The sequence below is a fragment of the Clupea harengus genome, chromosome 21 (genome assembly GCF_900700415.2).
Source record: "Clupea harengus chromosome 21, Ch_v2.0.2, whole genome shotgun sequence".
Classification (NCBI taxonomy): Eukaryota; Metazoa; Chordata; class Actinopteri; order Clupeiformes; family Clupeidae; genus Clupea; species Clupea harengus.
Window position 1 is genome coordinate 8,211,987 of NC_045172.1, and position 18,986 is coordinate 8,230,972.

General features: G+C 43.7%; 1 protein-coding gene across 1 annotated transcript; it reads right to left on the reverse strand.

The window, feature by feature from the left end:
- Positions 1-7,510: 7,510 nt before the first annotated feature.
- On the reverse strand, positions 7,511-18,966 carry sucla2 (succinate-CoA ligase ADP-forming subunit beta). The gene is made up of 11 exons (XM_012823424.3): positions 18,825-18,966; positions 17,901-18,096; positions 15,531-15,630; positions 14,996-15,158; positions 13,830-13,958; positions 13,092-13,230; positions 12,576-12,737; positions 12,096-12,238; positions 9,250-9,370; positions 9,009-9,097; positions 7,511-8,866 (listed from the first exon to the last, which is right to left on the reverse strand). Exons 1-11 carry the CDS (start codon positions 18,906-18,908, stop codon positions 8,792-8,794), a joined length of 1,401 nt encoding a protein of 466 aa, XP_012678878.1. The 5' UTR covers positions 18,909-18,966; the 3' UTR covers positions 7,511-8,791.
- Between the last annotated feature and the right edge of the window lie 20 nt (positions 18,967-18,986).

Consider the following 18,986-nt stretch of genomic DNA (forward strand, 5'->3'; position numbering starts at 1 on the left):
AGGACTATATCATTACAATGCATTAACACTGAATTATTCACACCGACATTCAATGTTTAATACACATCTAAGAATATTTCTCTCTTTTCATTTAAATGCCCTGCGTCAGCTTTGGGGATGTTTTGGCTGGCAGGAAAAGAAAGGGAGAGAAAGAGAGAATGAAGAGAGATGGAGAATAAAGACATTTATGGTGTGGAGGTATCAAAGAAATTACTCGTTGACAGAGCCAGTGGGGATTTACTGGGCATGACCTTTGGATCCAGGGAAAGACAAAGAGACAAAGAGAGAGAGAGGGAGAGAGAGAGAGAGAGAGAGAGAGAGAGAGAGAGGATGCATTTACCCATGCTTCCAAAAGAAGAGGATGCCGATCCAATGCCCTGCAAATCCCCCTTTTGTTCTGGTCACAACAGCATCTTTATTATTGAAGCTTGAAATATGTATTATAAAGCTCAAGTAAGCAAAAAGTATTACACAATCTTGAAAACAAATGAAAGCACTAAGAAGCAGTTGGCACAGCGTTAGTTTAACAAAACAATAACAGAAATGACATGTTGCAGCCATCACCATGTGGGCCCTTGTGCAGTAATTATGTAATCAGTGAATCAGGTACCAGTAAAGACTGGACCAGAACAGGTACCCAACACACAACCACAACTGGGCTATTTAGAAACAGTGGTTTTAGATTTGTTGGTTTTATTTATGTGTGAAAAAGTCTAATACTGTGTGTGTGTGTGTGTGTGTGTGTGTGTGTGTGTGTGTGTGTGTGTGAGAGAGAGAGAGAGAGAGAGAGAGAGAAATCATACACAGAATAAAAAAACAATGTGTAGTTATTACTGCTTTTATAACTGTAATTTTGTTATTGTGTTATCTTAATTCAATATTATTTTGCAAAGAGGCTTTGGACAAAGGCTACGTAAATACATAAACTTATGCTCAAACTTTCCCTCTTGCTGATACATCCTTCATCCCTTTGCAATATTGAATATGTGGTGGAATCTAGGCTTGGGAGACTTCAATGTAAAATGGTTAGTGCAGCCCGGATCTCAGAAGACACTCTTTTTAGCCCAGAAGCCAACTGGAAATATAATAATTTACCTCTTATGCCCCCAACCACATAAATGGTACATTTCACTTCCTGGACAGAAGTCTCCTCCAAAAGTCTCTTTCAATTTGCACATCTGGGTCTGAAAATAGTGTGTGGGTCTGTGTATGTGTGTGAGTGTGTGTGTGTGTGTGTGTGTGTGTGTGTGAGTGAGTTGCAGAGATAGTGAAACAGAATCTATGAGTGTTTGTGAATATATGGGACCAGAGGCTACATCCTATGTGAATCCATCACGGTGCTTCTGGTCTCCCTGTAATTGCACACAAGGGAGACGGAGGGCTTCTGAAAATTGGAAATGTAAGATATTACACAGGGGTGTCACAGCTTCCACAGCCCATGAATCAAATTTGGTCAGTTGGGCGTTTACCCGACGCAAGTTTGTCTCAGTGCAATCAAAGGGGAATAAGTCCATTTTGCGGGAGATTTTTGTTCAAAGTGACAAGGTGACAGAGTGCTCCAGGATCACCCCTGCATTGTCCTCTCACTTCTCCGGGTCAGGACCCAGAATGCGACAGCTTCAGGTTTGAAACTGACTGCTTTGATTTCGGTCCTTGTCCTTTTACAGAAGGAGACGTGCGTGGCGTGTGGAAAAAGAAAAAAAAAGAAAAGGTGTTCTGTTCCAGCAGCTGAAGAGTTGTTGCACAACAGCCATTGTACAGAAGCCATCATTACGAGACCTTGTCCACGCGCAGCAAGCTACTACTTCTGCTTGAACATAACAGACACACGTGTGGGCGTTCAAACAAACCGGGGCTAATTGCGAGTAAAGTAATTATCTCCACAGAACCCCTATAGCGCTCCAGACATACAGAAAGCCTGAAAAAACAGCTGCCTCTGAGCTCCAAGTATGTAGGAAGGACCTGCACGAGGCCAGGTCATACACACACACAAACACACACACACACACACACACACACAGAGAGAGACACACACAGACAGAGACACACACAAGGCCAGGTCTTTACCCTAAAGACTGGGCGGGGAGGGGACAAATGCCTAATCTTATCCCCGGATCAGCTGATTGGCGACATGATGTGGAGGCCGAGGAGGCTCCATGCCGAGAACCCGGAATCAGGAAGAGCACCTATGCGTCTGCCCCAATATGTGCACGAAGAAATGGACAATTAGCAGCGTCCTCTGTGATTACGGAGACAGAGCAATCACATTATGGCGCACTGATGAGATTAGGCGAGCGTGCATTTGGCTTTGAAGAGAAGGCCCTCTGTGTTTCACATCGCCACAACAGGCTGCGTCTGGACCCTACTCATGCATTTGTTAGTCCTTCCTCCGCGCCCCCCTCAAAACACACACACACACTAATTAACAAATTTACAGTGTTTTGAGAAATAAACAATAATCCACATTGGAGCTCAAAGCAGGCTATTGATAATTTGTGGCACCACAAGATGTATTCACATTGATATTAATTTGCCATTCATTTGTCCACAACCAGGTCCCACTTTCCTTTGAGGGGGGAAAAGGCTATTATGGGATTGAACACTGCTGCACAGAAATGAAACAAGTGACGCAGTCTTTGACCACACAGCTATGACATACATGACACTTGATGCAATAGGAGCAAGTAATCACATACTATACTACAGAACACACACAGGGATCCTTGAAGGCCGGGGGATAAGAATAATGTGGGCAGAGTGAAACAGGCACACAGTCACAGTCCCTAAGGTAATGGGACTTGCAGTGCCTCCAGCAGCATTGAGGAATCAAATGGATCCCGGGGAATCTAAAAGCACACACACGCACGCACGCACGCACGCACGCACGCACGCACGCACGCACACACACACACACACACACACACACACACACACACACACATAAACGTGGTGACTGGTGGCTCTGCAGGCTAGTCGAACGAATACCCACAGCTAAACAAACGCTTTCTGGGGTTTTACTGGGGAATAGAATAGGCAGAAGTACCAGCACCACCACCCTGCACCAACATCCCCCCCCACCCGCATCCAAGAGTTCGTTCTCCCCAGGGGTACCTGAGCCTGCCAAACTGCATTCCCGTCCTTGGCAAAGGCAGCTGCGCCTTACCGGGCATTTGAGTGTCGAGGACAGGTCATTAAGGGGTGATTCATCCTTCACCGTACGCATCACTATTGCCGCTTACTCATTACTGCTATGCGCACCACGCTCTAAGAAACTCTGACCGCTGACATGCCTATCTCAGATGAGTGAGCACACAGAATAGGATGTCATCTGGCCCCCTGGCTGTCCTCAGGTTATTTAATGTTTGTCTAAATAGGCCACTCATACTGCCGAAAAATATCGGAGATAAACACTTGACGATCTTTGTCATAATGAGAGTGTTCTACAGACACAATTTATGGCTAGACACAGCAGTAAAATTGTCCTTATTGCAAGAGCTTCAGTCTGCTGGTGGAATACAAAGCTCTTATGCTTAGGGTGGTGGTCACGGAGGAGAGACTGTTGAAGTGCATAACCGAAAAAGGTTACGCAACAGGTCCACTTTCTGCCTGAGTAAACCTGTGAGCCCGAGCATGACTAGCATCTACTGCAGTGATGACTTAAATGGCCCAGAGTGAGGCCCTGCGGTGTCAGCTTCATCTGGTCAAGTGAGAGCGGAGTTTGGTGCTCGGGTCCTGAAAAGACCGACCTGAGATCAGTGATTCCGCTGTAGTCTTTTTGATTTGCCAAGTAGCATATGGGTCTCGTTTCTGGCAGGGACTATAGGTAGCGGCTAACAGTCAAGCACTGATGATAAGATCGAAGATACGTGGGACAGTTGGTGCTAGACATACAATCATCTTTAAAATAACCAGCCCAGTGATATATAAAAAGACTATGGACTAGTCTACATACTATGTTTATTTAGAATAAAGATGCATGGTGCCACAATTTCAGCAATATTACAGTCAACGGCATTACTAAATATAAGCAACCACGTGTGATTTGACACCTTGAGACCCACCACTGTTGAAATAATTAGCCTTCCTTAATACATCAGCTGTAAGGCTTAATTATCTGTGATATGTCAGCGTGACGAAATTAGCACAGTAGTACCAGTCTAGCAAACTAATAAATAACAACAATAAGACAGATGGAATCCTAATCAGCAGACACTTAGGTGGAATACCACATGTTCTCACTCAGAAAGAATTCTCGAGAAGCTTGTCTCACAGAACTGAACACCATGGATGTGAACCATAACTTCACACTAAATATGGGAGTGTTTTTTTAATCTTTTTTTTTTTATCTTCTGCGCTGTGACACATCACACTAGTGACAGTTTAAAATGCATGCTGAAAGTGTCAGGGCCAATGGAAATTTCCACAGGCGAGACTTCATCTCAATCTGGCTTTATGGAGATGATGTTCTAAGAGTCTGAGCCTCTGTCATACATTTCACACAACATCCACCTCCATGTCACTTTGGCATATATTTCATCTGCATTAATTTCGTTATGTGTAGGCTACTAATCCCCAGTCTCATTTAATAAACTTGGATCTGTTACCAGTCTTAGTTGTTACAAAAAGAACCCCCAAAATGTCTATGTAAATTAAAATAAATGTCGCACATACAGTGTAATACACTAACCCTGTTTACATGCTACACAAGGTCCATGATGGGCTTCAGGCTTCTGTAAAGTGAGGTGTTACCTAATACGTGAAGTCTGTAAACAGGCTGCCTTGAGGCCACGGGCACATGAGGTAGGCTATGAAATTCAGATTTGTGTAATGGCGCGAGTGAGGTCCCCTGCTGCCTTGCTCTCCGGGTGAAATCAGTTCGAGAGGGGAAGAGGCGCTGTACACCTCTATAAAATGGACACATAAAAACAAACACCCTAATGATCTCGCTGCAGCATGTCCTCCTTATGTGAATACAAGCGCGGCCGGGATATTCAGAAGGCCTAATGGCCGTGTACAGCGAGCAAAAGATAGTGCTAATTGGACAATCAGTATTCTGAGGGGGAAAAAAACTAACATTTTGACTATAAATAAATCTTTCAGATTTAGGACTAACAGAGAGCTCATAAACAACATTGAACTGTATGCTTTGCACCAAATGAACTGTGCAGCATATCACAATATTTTAATACAATAAAGCGAGCATAAAATCAATTCATCAAGTAAAAAGGAAAAGATTCAGAAACAAGAGTCCAGAGTTTCTATGGCAACAGCATAGTGTGACAAATTAGTTTTTGCACTACCTCAGTCAGTGGCTAGCACCCATGCCACGAAAATCACAAACCATTGCACACACTTACACACACACTGTTGTATGAGCTCTCACTTTTTACTAAAAATACATCTGGAAAGTAATGCCAGAAAGCCAACCTTCCTACCTCACAATGTAGGCGACACATCACCCCTCTGTCTCTCTGTCTTTGGGTGTATTTTGAGACACCTCTCTGCCCCTCTAAACAGTGTATATGTAGCATGACACAAGAGCATTTCATATCTTCACTCCATGTGCTTTATCTTACTACTCAGTTTATTCACATCTGCTGACACTTTAAGTATATGCTTACGCATTCCTGCGGCTCTCCAGCTTGTATACAGCCCAGGTGTCCCATGCTTTCACTGCTTAAAGAAGGTCTTTAAATACATTCACATGGAGGGCTTTGGTCTCACTTGCAATCAACACCAAGGAAGAGCCTCAAGGGCTTAAACCCTCCTCCCATCTCCAGGTAATGGATGTCGGAGAAGGCAAGGAACTAAATTAATTAATAGAGGAATTTATCACTCTTGTGCTATTTAAACACTTAATCTATCTCTCCAGATCTGCCCGCACCTGTCCTGTCGAGAAAAGTACATACAAAAAGGTTTGTATTAAAGGATCTCAGATTAGATTGAAATTAAGACTACATGGATTGAGGACAAAAGTGGAAAATAAAAGATATTTGGAGAGGTGAACTTGAATTCAGAAAAGTTATGGAACTACTGTGAAGTGGTCTTAATTAGAGAGCGTATTACAGTACAAAGACACCAAAGATGTTACATTTTGGCCTACTGAAATCTAAACCTCTCACCATTGCTGACGAAATAATTTCTTTGAATATCCTCAGTTCCTACCGGTTTAAAATTAAATTTTTACATCTGGCCCTTCAGCCTGAGCCAAGCCTGATGCTGAGAGACCTGGTCCCTTTGTTTCTAGTTTCTACTAGTATTCTTAGTTTTCTGAAGTTCTCTTTCTTCAACACACAAATGTGTTCAGTATTTTGTCGTTTGCATGTGAGGGGTAACTAGTAGTTACTGAAAAATGTCTCTGGATGACAACCCTGAAATGTCTCTGGATGTTCCAAAATGCCGCTCACTCTTCGTCGGGAAATCACCCACAGGGCCTTTCCTGTATTCCCAGGCATAAAACATTCAGGTTTAGGGCGTTCCTGAGGGTCAGGCCCCGGAATGTTCTAACTGTGGCTCCACACTGAACACGCATGAATAAGTCAATAGGTAAACAGTGTTCATCGCTCGTGGCACAACCGGTCGATATGCTGACCGCCGGACACTCTTAAAATAGGTTAACATCCTAAAGATGCAGGGCTAGACGCCTGCCGAGCAGAGTCAGGGGATGCAGCGAGCTCAGCCAAAGGTTTAATTAGCCATGATAAGGGAAAGGGCACACGCCCCCCCCCCCCCAAAAAAAACTAATCACTTCAGAGTTTCTGTGCAGCAGTGGTCAATCCCAAATTTGAGCGCTGCAAACAGGACCTTTATCGAGTCTCTGTGCGTGCCCTTTCACTCCACACACACCTCTTATTATTCCCACCCATGCATGGCATCCTACTGAAGAGTCATTTTCTTCCACAGGAAAGGGCCATTTATTTTGTATGCCAGAAAGGGCAAAAATTGAGGTCAGGACAGCATCTCTTGTGAAACGACACTCACAGCACCGGTAGAAATTCATCATTGCCATAGTGGTAATTTTTTATTATTCAGTGTTTTGCATTCATGTACGTTTTCTTAGTGAGGTGGAAGGGTAGACAGCGGATGGCGGGTCTACAGGAAAGGGACTGCCTGATGTGTTTGGAGAGAGAACTCAAGACTGCATTCTCACTGAAGACTGTATGTTCCGCTTTATAGAAATCTGAATGGAGTCGAGACTGGTGCAGTGGATATCTTTGTCTATGCCCTGAAACTTTATAAATTAATTATACTGAGAAAAGGTTGTCTTTCTACCCAGGCTTAAGGAAAGTTGGTGAGAACACTGCTGAGAGGGTGTGGGTTTGACTGCTCTCTTACACACACCTGCATTTTGACTATGCTATTTTAACTTATAACTTGGCTCAGGTCTGGCTCATTCTAAACCTCGGGTGAAAGCCATCTCAGCCACAAAAAGTCTCTTCAGGTGAATAAGGAGAGGGACATTTTCCTCAGAAAGACAAAACAAGATAACAGACCTATCTGTTTACAGACATAATGCTTAGATTAATTTTAATACAGCCAAAAGAAGATATAGGTCAATTGAGAGGATCTTCTTCAACAATCATTCTGTCAGAGGGTTCATTTACGTCCAGTAAGACCAGAAATAAAACTAAGTGTGACGCTCCCACTTACAACATAGAGACTGTGATTGTGTATCCTGGATCCTGTGCACCCCCGACAACCCTCCAATGTCAGTACACATACAAATCATACCTGCCTCACACGACCCAAACCGTTTGCCTTTTTGCCCCAGGGGTTGATAGGAAGACACACAGGCTCTTAAACACCACCCTTCTACAACACCTCTCCCTCTCTCTACCCCCACCTCCCACCAAGGCACTCTTCACTGGGCTGATGTTTCAGGGTTTATTAGATGTTGAATTTTTTGCATGTAACTACAACCACAGGGCCACAGTCATTCCCCTAATGTAAACTCGAAACAAAAAACCCACGACTCCGTGGAGAATGTACTATTCAGCAAAAGCAGTGCAGACTCATTTCCCCCTCCCCCCCAAAAAAAACATAAGTACCAAATATCGTTTGAAAAGTGGATGAGAAACAGGTAACAATCCTGCAACACAATAATATGAAATCAGACAACCACAGGTTTCAACGTGAGCAGGATGAGGGGAAGGGAGGTCTTGTTTGTGCGTGATAAAATAGTGCTCTCGGGAAACTGGGACGTACACTCTTAAGCGATAGCCAAGTAGGGGTGGGGGGAAGGACTTTAATGAAACACCTTGTGAAAGGCAGCAGAACCAGTGTCATCGACATTGCTTAGAACGGCTTGGCCTCTTCCCTGGTCATGAATATAAATAGTCCTGCATAAATAGTTCATCCTCAAGCGAAAAAGAAATTGAAAACAAACACGATGAAATAAAAAAAAAAGAGGTCGTCCGACACAAGTAACATTTCAACCGATCTAATATATGCCATCAGTGGGGGGGGGGGGGGGTGACTTGACTTTAGACAAGGCTATGAGTCCACAGGGTCTTACAGTCTTACAATGAGGGTAGGCTATGAAGATGTCTTTGGAAGCTTTGAAGCAGGTATGGGAAGGATAAGGATATCATGCAAGCAGCTGGACTTGAAACAATAGCAACAGGTAGTGTGTGTGTGGGTGTGTGGGTGTGTGGGTGTGTGGGGGGGGGGGGGGTAGAGTGATGATCAACAGAGTTTTTGGGAGGACCAAGGGATGAGGTTTCAAAAAGGTGTGTGTGTGTGTGTGTGTGTGTGTGTGTGTGTGTGTAGGGGGTCGGATGCCGGTGCGGTTTTAGATGGGCAGCTGGAACGTGATGTCCACCTGGGCCTGCTTGGCCAACGATACGATTTCAGAAAGCTTAACAACCTGAGAGAGAGACAGAAAGAAAGAAAGAAAGAATCACAGATTAAGAGAGAGAGAGAGACCATTATGTGTTTACCCAATCCAGTGGTCTCGCACGCGCACGCGCACACAGTATTTCTCCAGTGGAGTTGGGGCAGAGTCTCACCATCTTTGCAGCCTCGTCCAGATCATCACAGGCCAGGATCTTCAGAGGGCTGGCAGCAATCAGAGCTTTTGCATCATCCACTCTCGTCCCTGACGCAAGCATCCACACACAGATACACACAGGGTGAAAAAACAGAACACGTTTCATGAGCGGAAAGATTTGTTCCAGCTCTCTGAGGGGGAATGTTGTCTTTTCTGGGGTCTCGACGGTGTTGACAGTTTGTGTGTCTGGGGTCTCTCACCTTGTAACCGCACCACGATGGGGATCTTCAGTTCCAGGTCTGTGACAGCCATGATGATGCCCTGAGCAATGACATCACACCTCATGATGCCTCCAAAGATGTTCACCATGATAGCCTGGACCTGTTCAACAAACACACACAAAACAGATCAAAATCAAACAGATGAAACACAGACAGACAGACAGACACAAAGACAGTGGTCAAAAGAAACTTTTTACATTGAGTAACATTTACTCAAGTACTGTACTTAAGAACAATTCTGAGGTTCTTGTACTTTACTTAAGTATTTCCATTTTATGCTACTTTATTCTTCCACTCCATTACATGAGTACACGTCACATCCTTAATAACCAACTAGTTGGTCTTAACCTAAGCTTACTGATATATATCAAGGATCAAAACAGAAGGTTTATAGCCTTTTAATATGTTCTCTGAATATGCCACTTATAGTGGCAGAATAGTTGTTGAATAGCTATTCCTACCTGCAAGCTTTACTTTACCAACAGGTCCATCTTCTTGTCTCACAAGACAAGATACATCTGTCAGAGCCTGATGGATGCTCATGGAAAAGGTCTGTGTCTTGTGTAATAACAAGATGGTTACTTTGGAGGGGCGTGGTAAGATACTTTGGACGCAAGTCGTATGTTCTGAGAATAATTGTACAATAGGTATTCCATTGTATGCTACTTTATACTTCCACTTCATTACATTTCAGAGGGAAACATTGTACTTTCTACTCCAATACTTTTATTTGACAGCTTTAGTCACTAGTTACTTTTAAGATGAAGATTTTACACAATGGATGATATAGCTTTTAAAATACAACAGATTGTTAAAGATTAAACCAGTGGTTTCCAAAAGTTTTGGCCTTTGACGTCTTACAGAAAGCAGTGTGTAGTCCGAGTCAGACATCAGATGTCTATGCTAACAGTAACAGCTCCACCAAACAGTGATTTTTCACTCAAAACGTTTCAATAAATGTTCTCAACATATCTCATCTCACCAAAAAACAAAGATTACCGTTGAGAAACTATAAACAGATTTGTATATCAGAACTTTGTTTTTACTTCTTTCTTCTCCCATTAATCATCTCACGACCCCTGAGATTTATCTGGGGTCCCTGTATATAAAACGCTATATAAAGTAGTTCAAACTAGCTCCACCTACAAGCTTTACTTTACCAACAGGTCCATCTTCTTGTCTCAGAAGACAGAGACATCTGTCAGAGCCTGATGGATGCTTATGGAAAAGGTCTGTGTCTTGTGTAATAACAAGATGGTTACTTTGGAGAGGAGTGGTAAGGTACAATAGGTATTCCTGCTGCCAAACGATGGCACAGCAGTGCAGTGGCACAGCAGGTCCAAGTAATGGTAATAGTACTCACCCAGGCTGCTAGTGGTGACTCAAGAGCAATGAGTGCACTTCAATCAGTCATGCCTACATAGTATATCATTACTGATCCAACATAAGTTCCCTGTGCGAAAGTGAAGGATTACTTTCCATAAAATCAGACTGAAATGATGAAAATGAGGCACTCCGACTAAACACAATCATCCTTAATAACATTTAAATAGCTCATTTTTCTCATTATTAAAACAGGTTCCTTGTGCTAAAGTGAAGGCTGATCTTTTTTTAACGACAACGTAAAAAGGATGAAATCCTTGTGAGTTTGAAATTGTTATTTAGAAAGACAATTTCTCATACATACAACATACGACATGCATCCAAAGTACTTTACCACACCCCTCCAAATTAACCATCTTATGTTTACACAAGACACAGACCTTTTCCATAAGCATCCATCAGGCTCTGACAGATTTCTCTGTCTTGTGCGACAAGAAGATGGACCTGTTGGTAAAGTAAAGCTTGCAGGTAGGAATAGCTATTCTACAACTATTCTGCCACTATAAGTGGCATATTCAGAGAGCATATTAAAAGGCTATAAACCTTCTGTTTTGATCCTTCCTATATATCAGTAAGCTTAGGTTGACCAACTAGTTGGCTATTAAGGATGTACCAAGATTTAGACATATTCAGTGAGATTAAGAAATTGGTGAATATTGGCCTAATAAATGATTAATGGTGCTTAATGCAGACCTTATTGGGCTCTAATACAGACACTAATTCGTTATGTGTTAATGATAATGGCTAACATTTGTTCCCAAAAGTAAAGTGTTACCATATAATGATAATATAATAATATATCAATCAGAGGGACTAACCTAGTACTTTTACTTTAATACTTTAACTACTTTTTGCTGCTAAATTTGTGGCTAGTACTTTTACTAAAGTGGGATATTTCATGCAGGACTTCTACTTGTAATGGCGTATTTTTACATTGCTATGTTGGTACTTTTACTTAAGTGAATGATCTGAATACTTTTTCCACCACTGCAGAGACAGAGACAGAGATAGAGACAAACAGAGACACGGACAGAGACAGAAATAGAGACAGAGACACAGTCAGAGACAGACAGAGACAGAGATAGAGAAACAGACAGAGAGAGAGACAGAGAGAGAGACAGAGATAGAGATAGAGACAGAGACAGAGACACCACCCACATTGAGACAATGTAATTTGTAGAAGGACCCAGACTCAATAACAATCAATAACCCACTGTCTTTGTGAGCAGCCATGTATGTATTACAAAGCACAGTTTCAAATAGACCATTCAAGAACACTTTGAATCGCTCGGCTGAACACAAACGGGCAGTACTATTCCACAGGCCCTGCAGTCATGTCTGATGTTATGTAAAAAACACACTTTCGCAAAAAAGCAACACTCAAATACACTCCAAGGACAGAAGCCACACACACGCACACACACACACACACTGTGCGGTACCTTTTTGTCGGAAGTGATGAGCTTGAAGGCTTCTGTCACCTGGTGCGCCGTGGCTCCACCCCCCACATCCAGGAAGTTGGCCGGGGTGCCGCCATGGAGCTTGATGATATCCATGGTGGCCATAGCCAAACCAGCTCCGTTAACTGGAACAAAGACAAACAGCAAACAGCCACTTAACACTACAAGATTGAAAACTTGCATTATGTCATGATACGTTAAGGCGACCCTAGTCATCTTATCTAGTCGAGTCTTACTAATCGAGCCTGCATTGGACAGAGACGTCAAAACAAATCTTTCCACTCCTACCCTTCTTTCTGCTCTGCCTGTCAGTGCTACTTTCAAAATGACACAATGGTAACTGGGTATAAATATATCTTTGCTACGCTCCAAATTAAATAAGGGTAACTGTGATTATGATTATAACTTTGCTATGCTCCAAATGACACAATGGCAATTAGAAGTAGGCTGCACTGTACTGACCCAGGCAGCCAATGGTGCCATCTAGGCCAATGTAGTTGAGGTCGGCCTTGGCCGCCTGCCGGTCACGTGGGTCCTCCTGAGACCAGTCCTGCATGTCGAACACCTTCTTCTGTCGGTATGCCGCATTCGAGTCAAAGTTGAGCTTAGCATCCATGCACATCACTGTCATGTCAGAGACACAAAGGAGAGAGAGAGAGAGAGAGAGAGAGAGAGAGAGAGAGAGAGAGAGAGAGAGGAGCGAGTGAGATATGAAATATACAGTATGAATCAGATTTGTGAATAGTACGGCAAGACAAATGTGAAGAAGTGTCCAGTATGGTGTTATTTATATGCAATGTATTTAAATAATACATATAATGTATATGTATATAATATTATGTACAAGTGAAAGTAAGAAAACAATTGGTCATTGTTCCATAAAGTAGTCACATAGGATCGTGTGTATATTAGGATTAGGGACATGTAAGCAGTGTGATAGTGGTTATCATGCGTAAGCAGCAAGGCTTCAATTCTCACCCTGGCCATCGGAGTCCTCCACCATTGGGTTGATCTCCAACATGGAGGCGTCGTATTGGATAAAGACATTGTAGAGTTTAATGATACTCTCTGATGCATCATTAATCAAAGCTTTTGGAAAGCCCATCTTCTCAGCCAGCTACAGAATGACCGAGGTGTACACAGAGGAGAGAGACACAGAGAGAGAGTGCGAGACACAGAGAGAGAGACACACAGGGGGAGAGAGAGACAGAGAAAGAGAGGTTTAACATACACTAAGAAGTAAAAAAAGAAAAAACATATTCTAACCGTGAGTCAGGTATTTAATATAAGGTGTATGTGTGTGTGTGTGTGTGTGTGTGTGTGTGTGTGTGTGTGTGTGTGTGTGTGTGTGACCATACAACCCTGAACTGCTAAAGACGACGTTTCATTTACTGGGGATTTTCCCCCCGCAGTCAAATGTGGTGCCAGATTAGCTCTGATCCCATTCAGGAGGGAAGCCCAGAGTCAGCCAGTGAGATGGGAGCTTAAGCCCTGAGCATGTGAGCCAGGCACGTCAGGAGGAGGTGGAGGAGGAGGAGGAGGAGGAGGAGAAGGAGGACGAGAAGGAGGAGAAGCAAGAGGAAGATAAAGTGGTGGTGGAGGAGGAGGAAGAGAAGGAGATGGTGGAGGAGAAGGAAGAGGAGAAGGAAGAGGAAGGGGAGAAGGACGAGGACGAGGTGGAAGAGGAAGAGGAGGAGGAGGAGACGACTCTCATACCCTGACAGCCTGCTCCTTCTTTATGCCCTCCATGATGTCGATTGGCTCCTTGACAATGGCGTCCGGGTTCTCTGCTGCCACGTCCTCGATGTTCACACCTCCCTGAGAGCTGCCAATTAGCACTGGGCCCTGACCACAAACATAAACAGTAAATAAAAACATTAAACAAACGAAGACCAAAGGCTTGGTTGCTTGAGACAGAATTCGGATTCAGACAGCTCTAGTTATCCATTAATTCAGTCACAGACAGCAACAAGAAAAGCTTCGAAAAATAATTTGGGCAATAATTCTGTGTAGACCTTTCGCCCCCTAGTGGTGTAAAGGTGTAATAGTCTCCAGCTGATTGAGGTTGTGCTAAAATCATCAATATGCGCCTACTATAGGCATCCACTACCTGCCATTCCTATGATCTCAAATCTCCACTGGATGCCTGCATGCTCCAGTAATGATTTTTGACCTCCAGCACTCTGTTTCAATGTTCCTCTGTGTATTCATGGATCTTCCTCTCCTCACTAAGTCCTGTCCACGGCTCAACGGCTCACACAGGGTGACCAGGTGTCCTACAGCCAAGCCCTACAGTGACTCTCTAAGGGGCAGATTACAAACTTGCCCGGACGTAAGAGTTCTGGAAACTTTCTGAGACACACCTGACAAGCAGCATTTTTGTTGTCATGTCCAAACAAGCCAAATGTACATGTAGTATGTAGTTAAGCATCAGTGCACAGATTCTGTTGATGATTCATGAGTAGTACTGAGTTCCACTCTGGTAGGAGACCAAATCGGGAGTCAGGCATTGTTGGTGGAAATAGATTATGCATGAGGTGGACTGGGGCGCCTGCACATATGCAAACCTGCAATCATCACTTAGGCAGTAGGCACTTAGTACAGTAATGGTGGCTCTCTACCACAGGTGATTCACAGGAGACAGACAAACAAGGACCCAGATAGGAACACAAACCCTTTCACCTAACCTAACATTCTTGATGGAAACACTGATTACAGGGCTTACAACATCATCAAATACGTACAGTATAAACAGAATCATCTCTTCATATACTTAATACAGTCCTAGTGTCAATCCACTGTCATTGCCAGGCCTGCTGGTCCAACCCGAGTTCATTCCTGATGCTTATGGTGACCCCCACCCTCACCCCCATCCCCCTCACCTGGAAGGACCTCTCCATGGTGATGGCGAAGTAGTACTCCCGACGGGGGTAGCGGCGCTCACAGATGAACACCTGGTTGCAGATGCGGCCCGCCTCCCCAGTCTGTTTGGTGTAGAGCTTCTTTCCAATCATCTGAGAGGAGATGTCACGGGCCTCTTCAGGCCTGAGAGAGAGAGAGAAAAAAGGAGTGCAGGGAAAGAAGTGCAGGGAAAGAGGGAAACAGGAGAGCACCAAAGGCAACAAATAGAGAAAGATAGAATTGGGGGGTAGGGTGAAAGAATGACCAAAACAGAGAGGGTAGAAGAGACATGGAGAAAGAGAGAGAGAGAGAGAGAGAGAGAGAGAGAGAGAGAGAGAGAGAGAGCGAGAGAAACAGAAAGCAAAACGTGTGCAATGGCAGAAAGGAATCGAATAAAAGAAGAAGAGAGGAGGAGAACGAGAGAGAAAACAGGAAACAGTCAGGGTAATACAGAAAAGGACCCTGATGGTGATATACCAAACAAACAAATAAAAATAAAAAATAAAATCAACTCACGAGTAAACAATCCTCACTCCTCCCTTCAGACCCCCCTCAAATGTGCCTTTCCCTCTGCCTCCAGCCAGCACCTGCGCCTTCACCACCAGGTCCTTAGAACCTGAGAGAGAGAGAGAGAGAGAGAGAGGGAGAGAAAGACAGAAAGACAGAGAAAGAGAGGGGGAGATAGAGAGAGAAAGACAGAGCGAGAGAGAGACAGAGGGGGGGGGGGGTGAAAGGGAGAGAGGTAGAGGGAGAGATAGGTGGAGAGAGAAAGAGAGTGAGGTGGAGAAATAAAATACACACACATCCTTCTCACAGCAGAATCCTGCTTCTGGGTTCTGTATGAGGAAGTTTCCCAATCACACTTCAAGGACATTTTCTGAGAACTCGTCTAAACACACACACACACGCCACTTCGTAGTGGTACCATGTCTGATGACATACAGGAGTATTTCGTATTGTTCCATTCCCACAATTCATCATTTCCCAACTTACAGATACATATCTGCATCTGACTTCGTATGAATCTGAAACACCATCATACTGCAGACTGATGACAGAAACCATTTCCCATTATGTGTTCCCCATGTTAAACTAGAACTTCTTCAAACTTCACATTAATGGCAATACTAGGACTGGGGGCATGTTCTTAACTGTCTACTGCAAGCTCAGGGTGGATGTGAAGTACATCTGTCATGCTCCAGCTGTTCACCTTTCACCCCGACCGCAACCAAGACAGAAGAAAAGCAAAAGGTTTGTGAACAGCCTTATCAGCATTCGGGGGCTGGACACTAGACATTAGGGGTGGGGGGAAAAATGGATTTTTCGATTTCTCTCGATTCTCTCTAGAACGATTCTGTCTCGATTCAGAAAAGTTCATAATCGATTTTTTAATTAAAAAAAAAATTAATATTTTTTTTTTTTTTTTTTTTTTTTACACATTCATTTTGTGTTGAAATGCAAGCTGCATCGATTATTGCATTGTTCATAGAAAGTCATAATTGTGACAAGGACACACTTTTTCTCTAATAAAAAAAATAGATCTGTTGATTTTCTTTAATTATCAAACACAAAAGTAGGAAGTGATTTGAGACTCTGAGTAGCAAACTCAAATGTTTTAAAAATCGAGATGCATCGATAATCGTTTTATCGGTTTAGAATTGATAATCGATAATCGGTTTAGAATCGATAATCGGTTTAGAATCGAGAATCGGTTTAGAATCGAATCGTTGACCTCTGAATCGGAATCGAATCGTGAGGTGCCAAGAGATTCCCACCCCTACTAGACATGATTAAACGAAATATGGATGAAAAACTCAGTAACAACGCTGACAAGTGGAGCCAGTGGGGATCACATTCAGTGGACACAAACACACACACACACACACACACACACACACACACACACACACACACACACACACACACACACACACACACACACACACACACACACACACACACACACACGCACACACACACGCACTCTCTCTCACTATCACACACACACACACACACACACACACACACACACACACTCTCTCGCTCGCTCTCACATAACAGGAATGGACCTGTGTGTTTGAGGTGCTGACCCTGTCGACATCTATCACAGACAGGGACAGTTGCTGCTCCTCTGCTGAGTGTGTGGCAAGCAGGACAGCAGCCTGAACCTCACTATGTTTAGACTTCAGTGCCAGAGAAAAGACACTTCAAAGATATAAACACATAATAACAAATAAAAGCAGGTTGGGTCTATACACACTCCACTTACAAACCCTGGGAAAATGGGGAAAGTGCTGGGCTCACGAGGTACAGTTCCTCCACAAATTACCAACACAGTGTGAGAGGCCTGTCTCGAACTTTTACAGGCTATTTTTGTCTCTTAATGGCGTGTATAGTATAGACACATGGGTGTCCAGTCACCACAAAAATAGCAAGACAACAGGGAGAGAGATAACCTTTTCTCTCTCATACCTCTTCATCATGAAGAAGAAATTGGACTAATTGGAGTAAACAAGAATTAGATCTTAAATGACTGAAATCTGACAGGCAGTCATAGAATTGAGCGAGTGCAGAGCTAAGTGTTAAGACGAGTAATGGCTCTGGTCACTGGTCAAGGCTACTAGTCTTGTGCAACCTATGTTGGTTAATTTGGCCTTGGGGTCAACCTCTTTCACTCTTCCATAAAACTAGGTTTATAACACCATCATCATCAAAGAAAGGGATAGGGCTGGGCCCATGTCCAGCAGTGCCCTCCTCCCTGATTTGTTCAGGGTTTCTACCGCCTTGTTTATCTCTACCTCTTATGGTTATGTATAATGAATGCACTTTACATTTGTGTTCTGTCTGTGCTTACTCATGTTGACATGTCAGTGTCTGTGGCCTTACCAATCTGCTTGGCAACAGAGTAGGCCTCTTCAGATGTGGTGGCCACCATGCCTTCGGGCACGCATATGCCAGCTTCCTTCAGCAGCCCGATGCTCATGTACTCATGCAGCGACAGGTGCCTCTGCTGCTGTTGCATAGCCAGGGGAGGCTGCTGGGAGCCATGTCCGCCGAACAGACCGGTGGCACCAGCGAGGACCTGAGGAAAAACGCACAGAAGAGACGATGACCAAACGTGCAGCAAGGACAACCTTGCGGTATTCCGATTTGACTCCAAAAATAACTTCAAAACGAAAAGGGCGTGGTTATATATCAGATACTAACGTTAGCAACGATGATTGTTTTCGGTTGGTAAACTGAGTGGCATTAATGAACTACAACACAAGCTGATGCTGTTAACTTACCACCAGCACTAGCCCGAAATGCTAGCTAAGGTTAAGACGTCAATATTAGCTAGAGATGATGTATGGCTACAATCGTAGGTGAAGTCCTATCAGCAGTGTTGCGCTAGAGCAGAGTTGACAATCCGTTGAGAAAGCCAGACCACGTCCATTTAAAAGCACCATCCCGTGGAGGTCAAACTGATTCATAGACACAGTGCTCATCCGTCAGCTGCACAGATCACTGCTTTAATTTCTCATCCTTCTCAAAACGACACTTGTATTTGTTATGTAAACATGACGATGTAATCGACATTTTGCCAGTATGCCACGGAATGTTAACAGAACACAGAAACGTTAACTGTTGACCAGTAAAGCTACCTAGCTAACGTCAGTTAATGTCAAATGTGACCCTAGCTAGCTAGGGAGCTAACTACCGTTAGCTGTTGCTACTAAGGAAATTCAACCCAAGAGGTCAATGGAGGACAACTACTAAACACCAAAAATAGGGCCTGGCTTTTGAATTTTCACCTCAACGCCAACTAACCTTAGTTGCTGAGCTTAAAGTTGTCCTGGACCCGGAATTCCTAAGTCCAGCGGACAACCGGCCACAAATCAGGGACGTCGCCATGTTCCTCTCTCCACTAGCAGCAGCGGAGAAAAACAAATCACTGACAACGCTTGCGCAGAAACAGTCAACGTCATTTTT

Coding starts and splice junctions, on each gene's coding strand:
- sucla2 (XM_012823424.3), bottom strand. CDS start 18,908: ATGGCGACGTCCCTGATTTGTGGCCGGTTGTCCGCTGGACTTAGGAAT. Junction 15,631..17,900: donor CTCTGTTGCCAAGCAGATTG/GTAAGGCCACAG, acceptor TCTCTCTCTCAG/GTTCTAAGGACCTGGTGGTG. Junction 13,231..13,829: donor AGAAGGAGCAGGCTGTCAGG/GTATGAGAGTCG, acceptor GTCATTCTGTAG/CTGGCTGAGAAGATGGGCTT.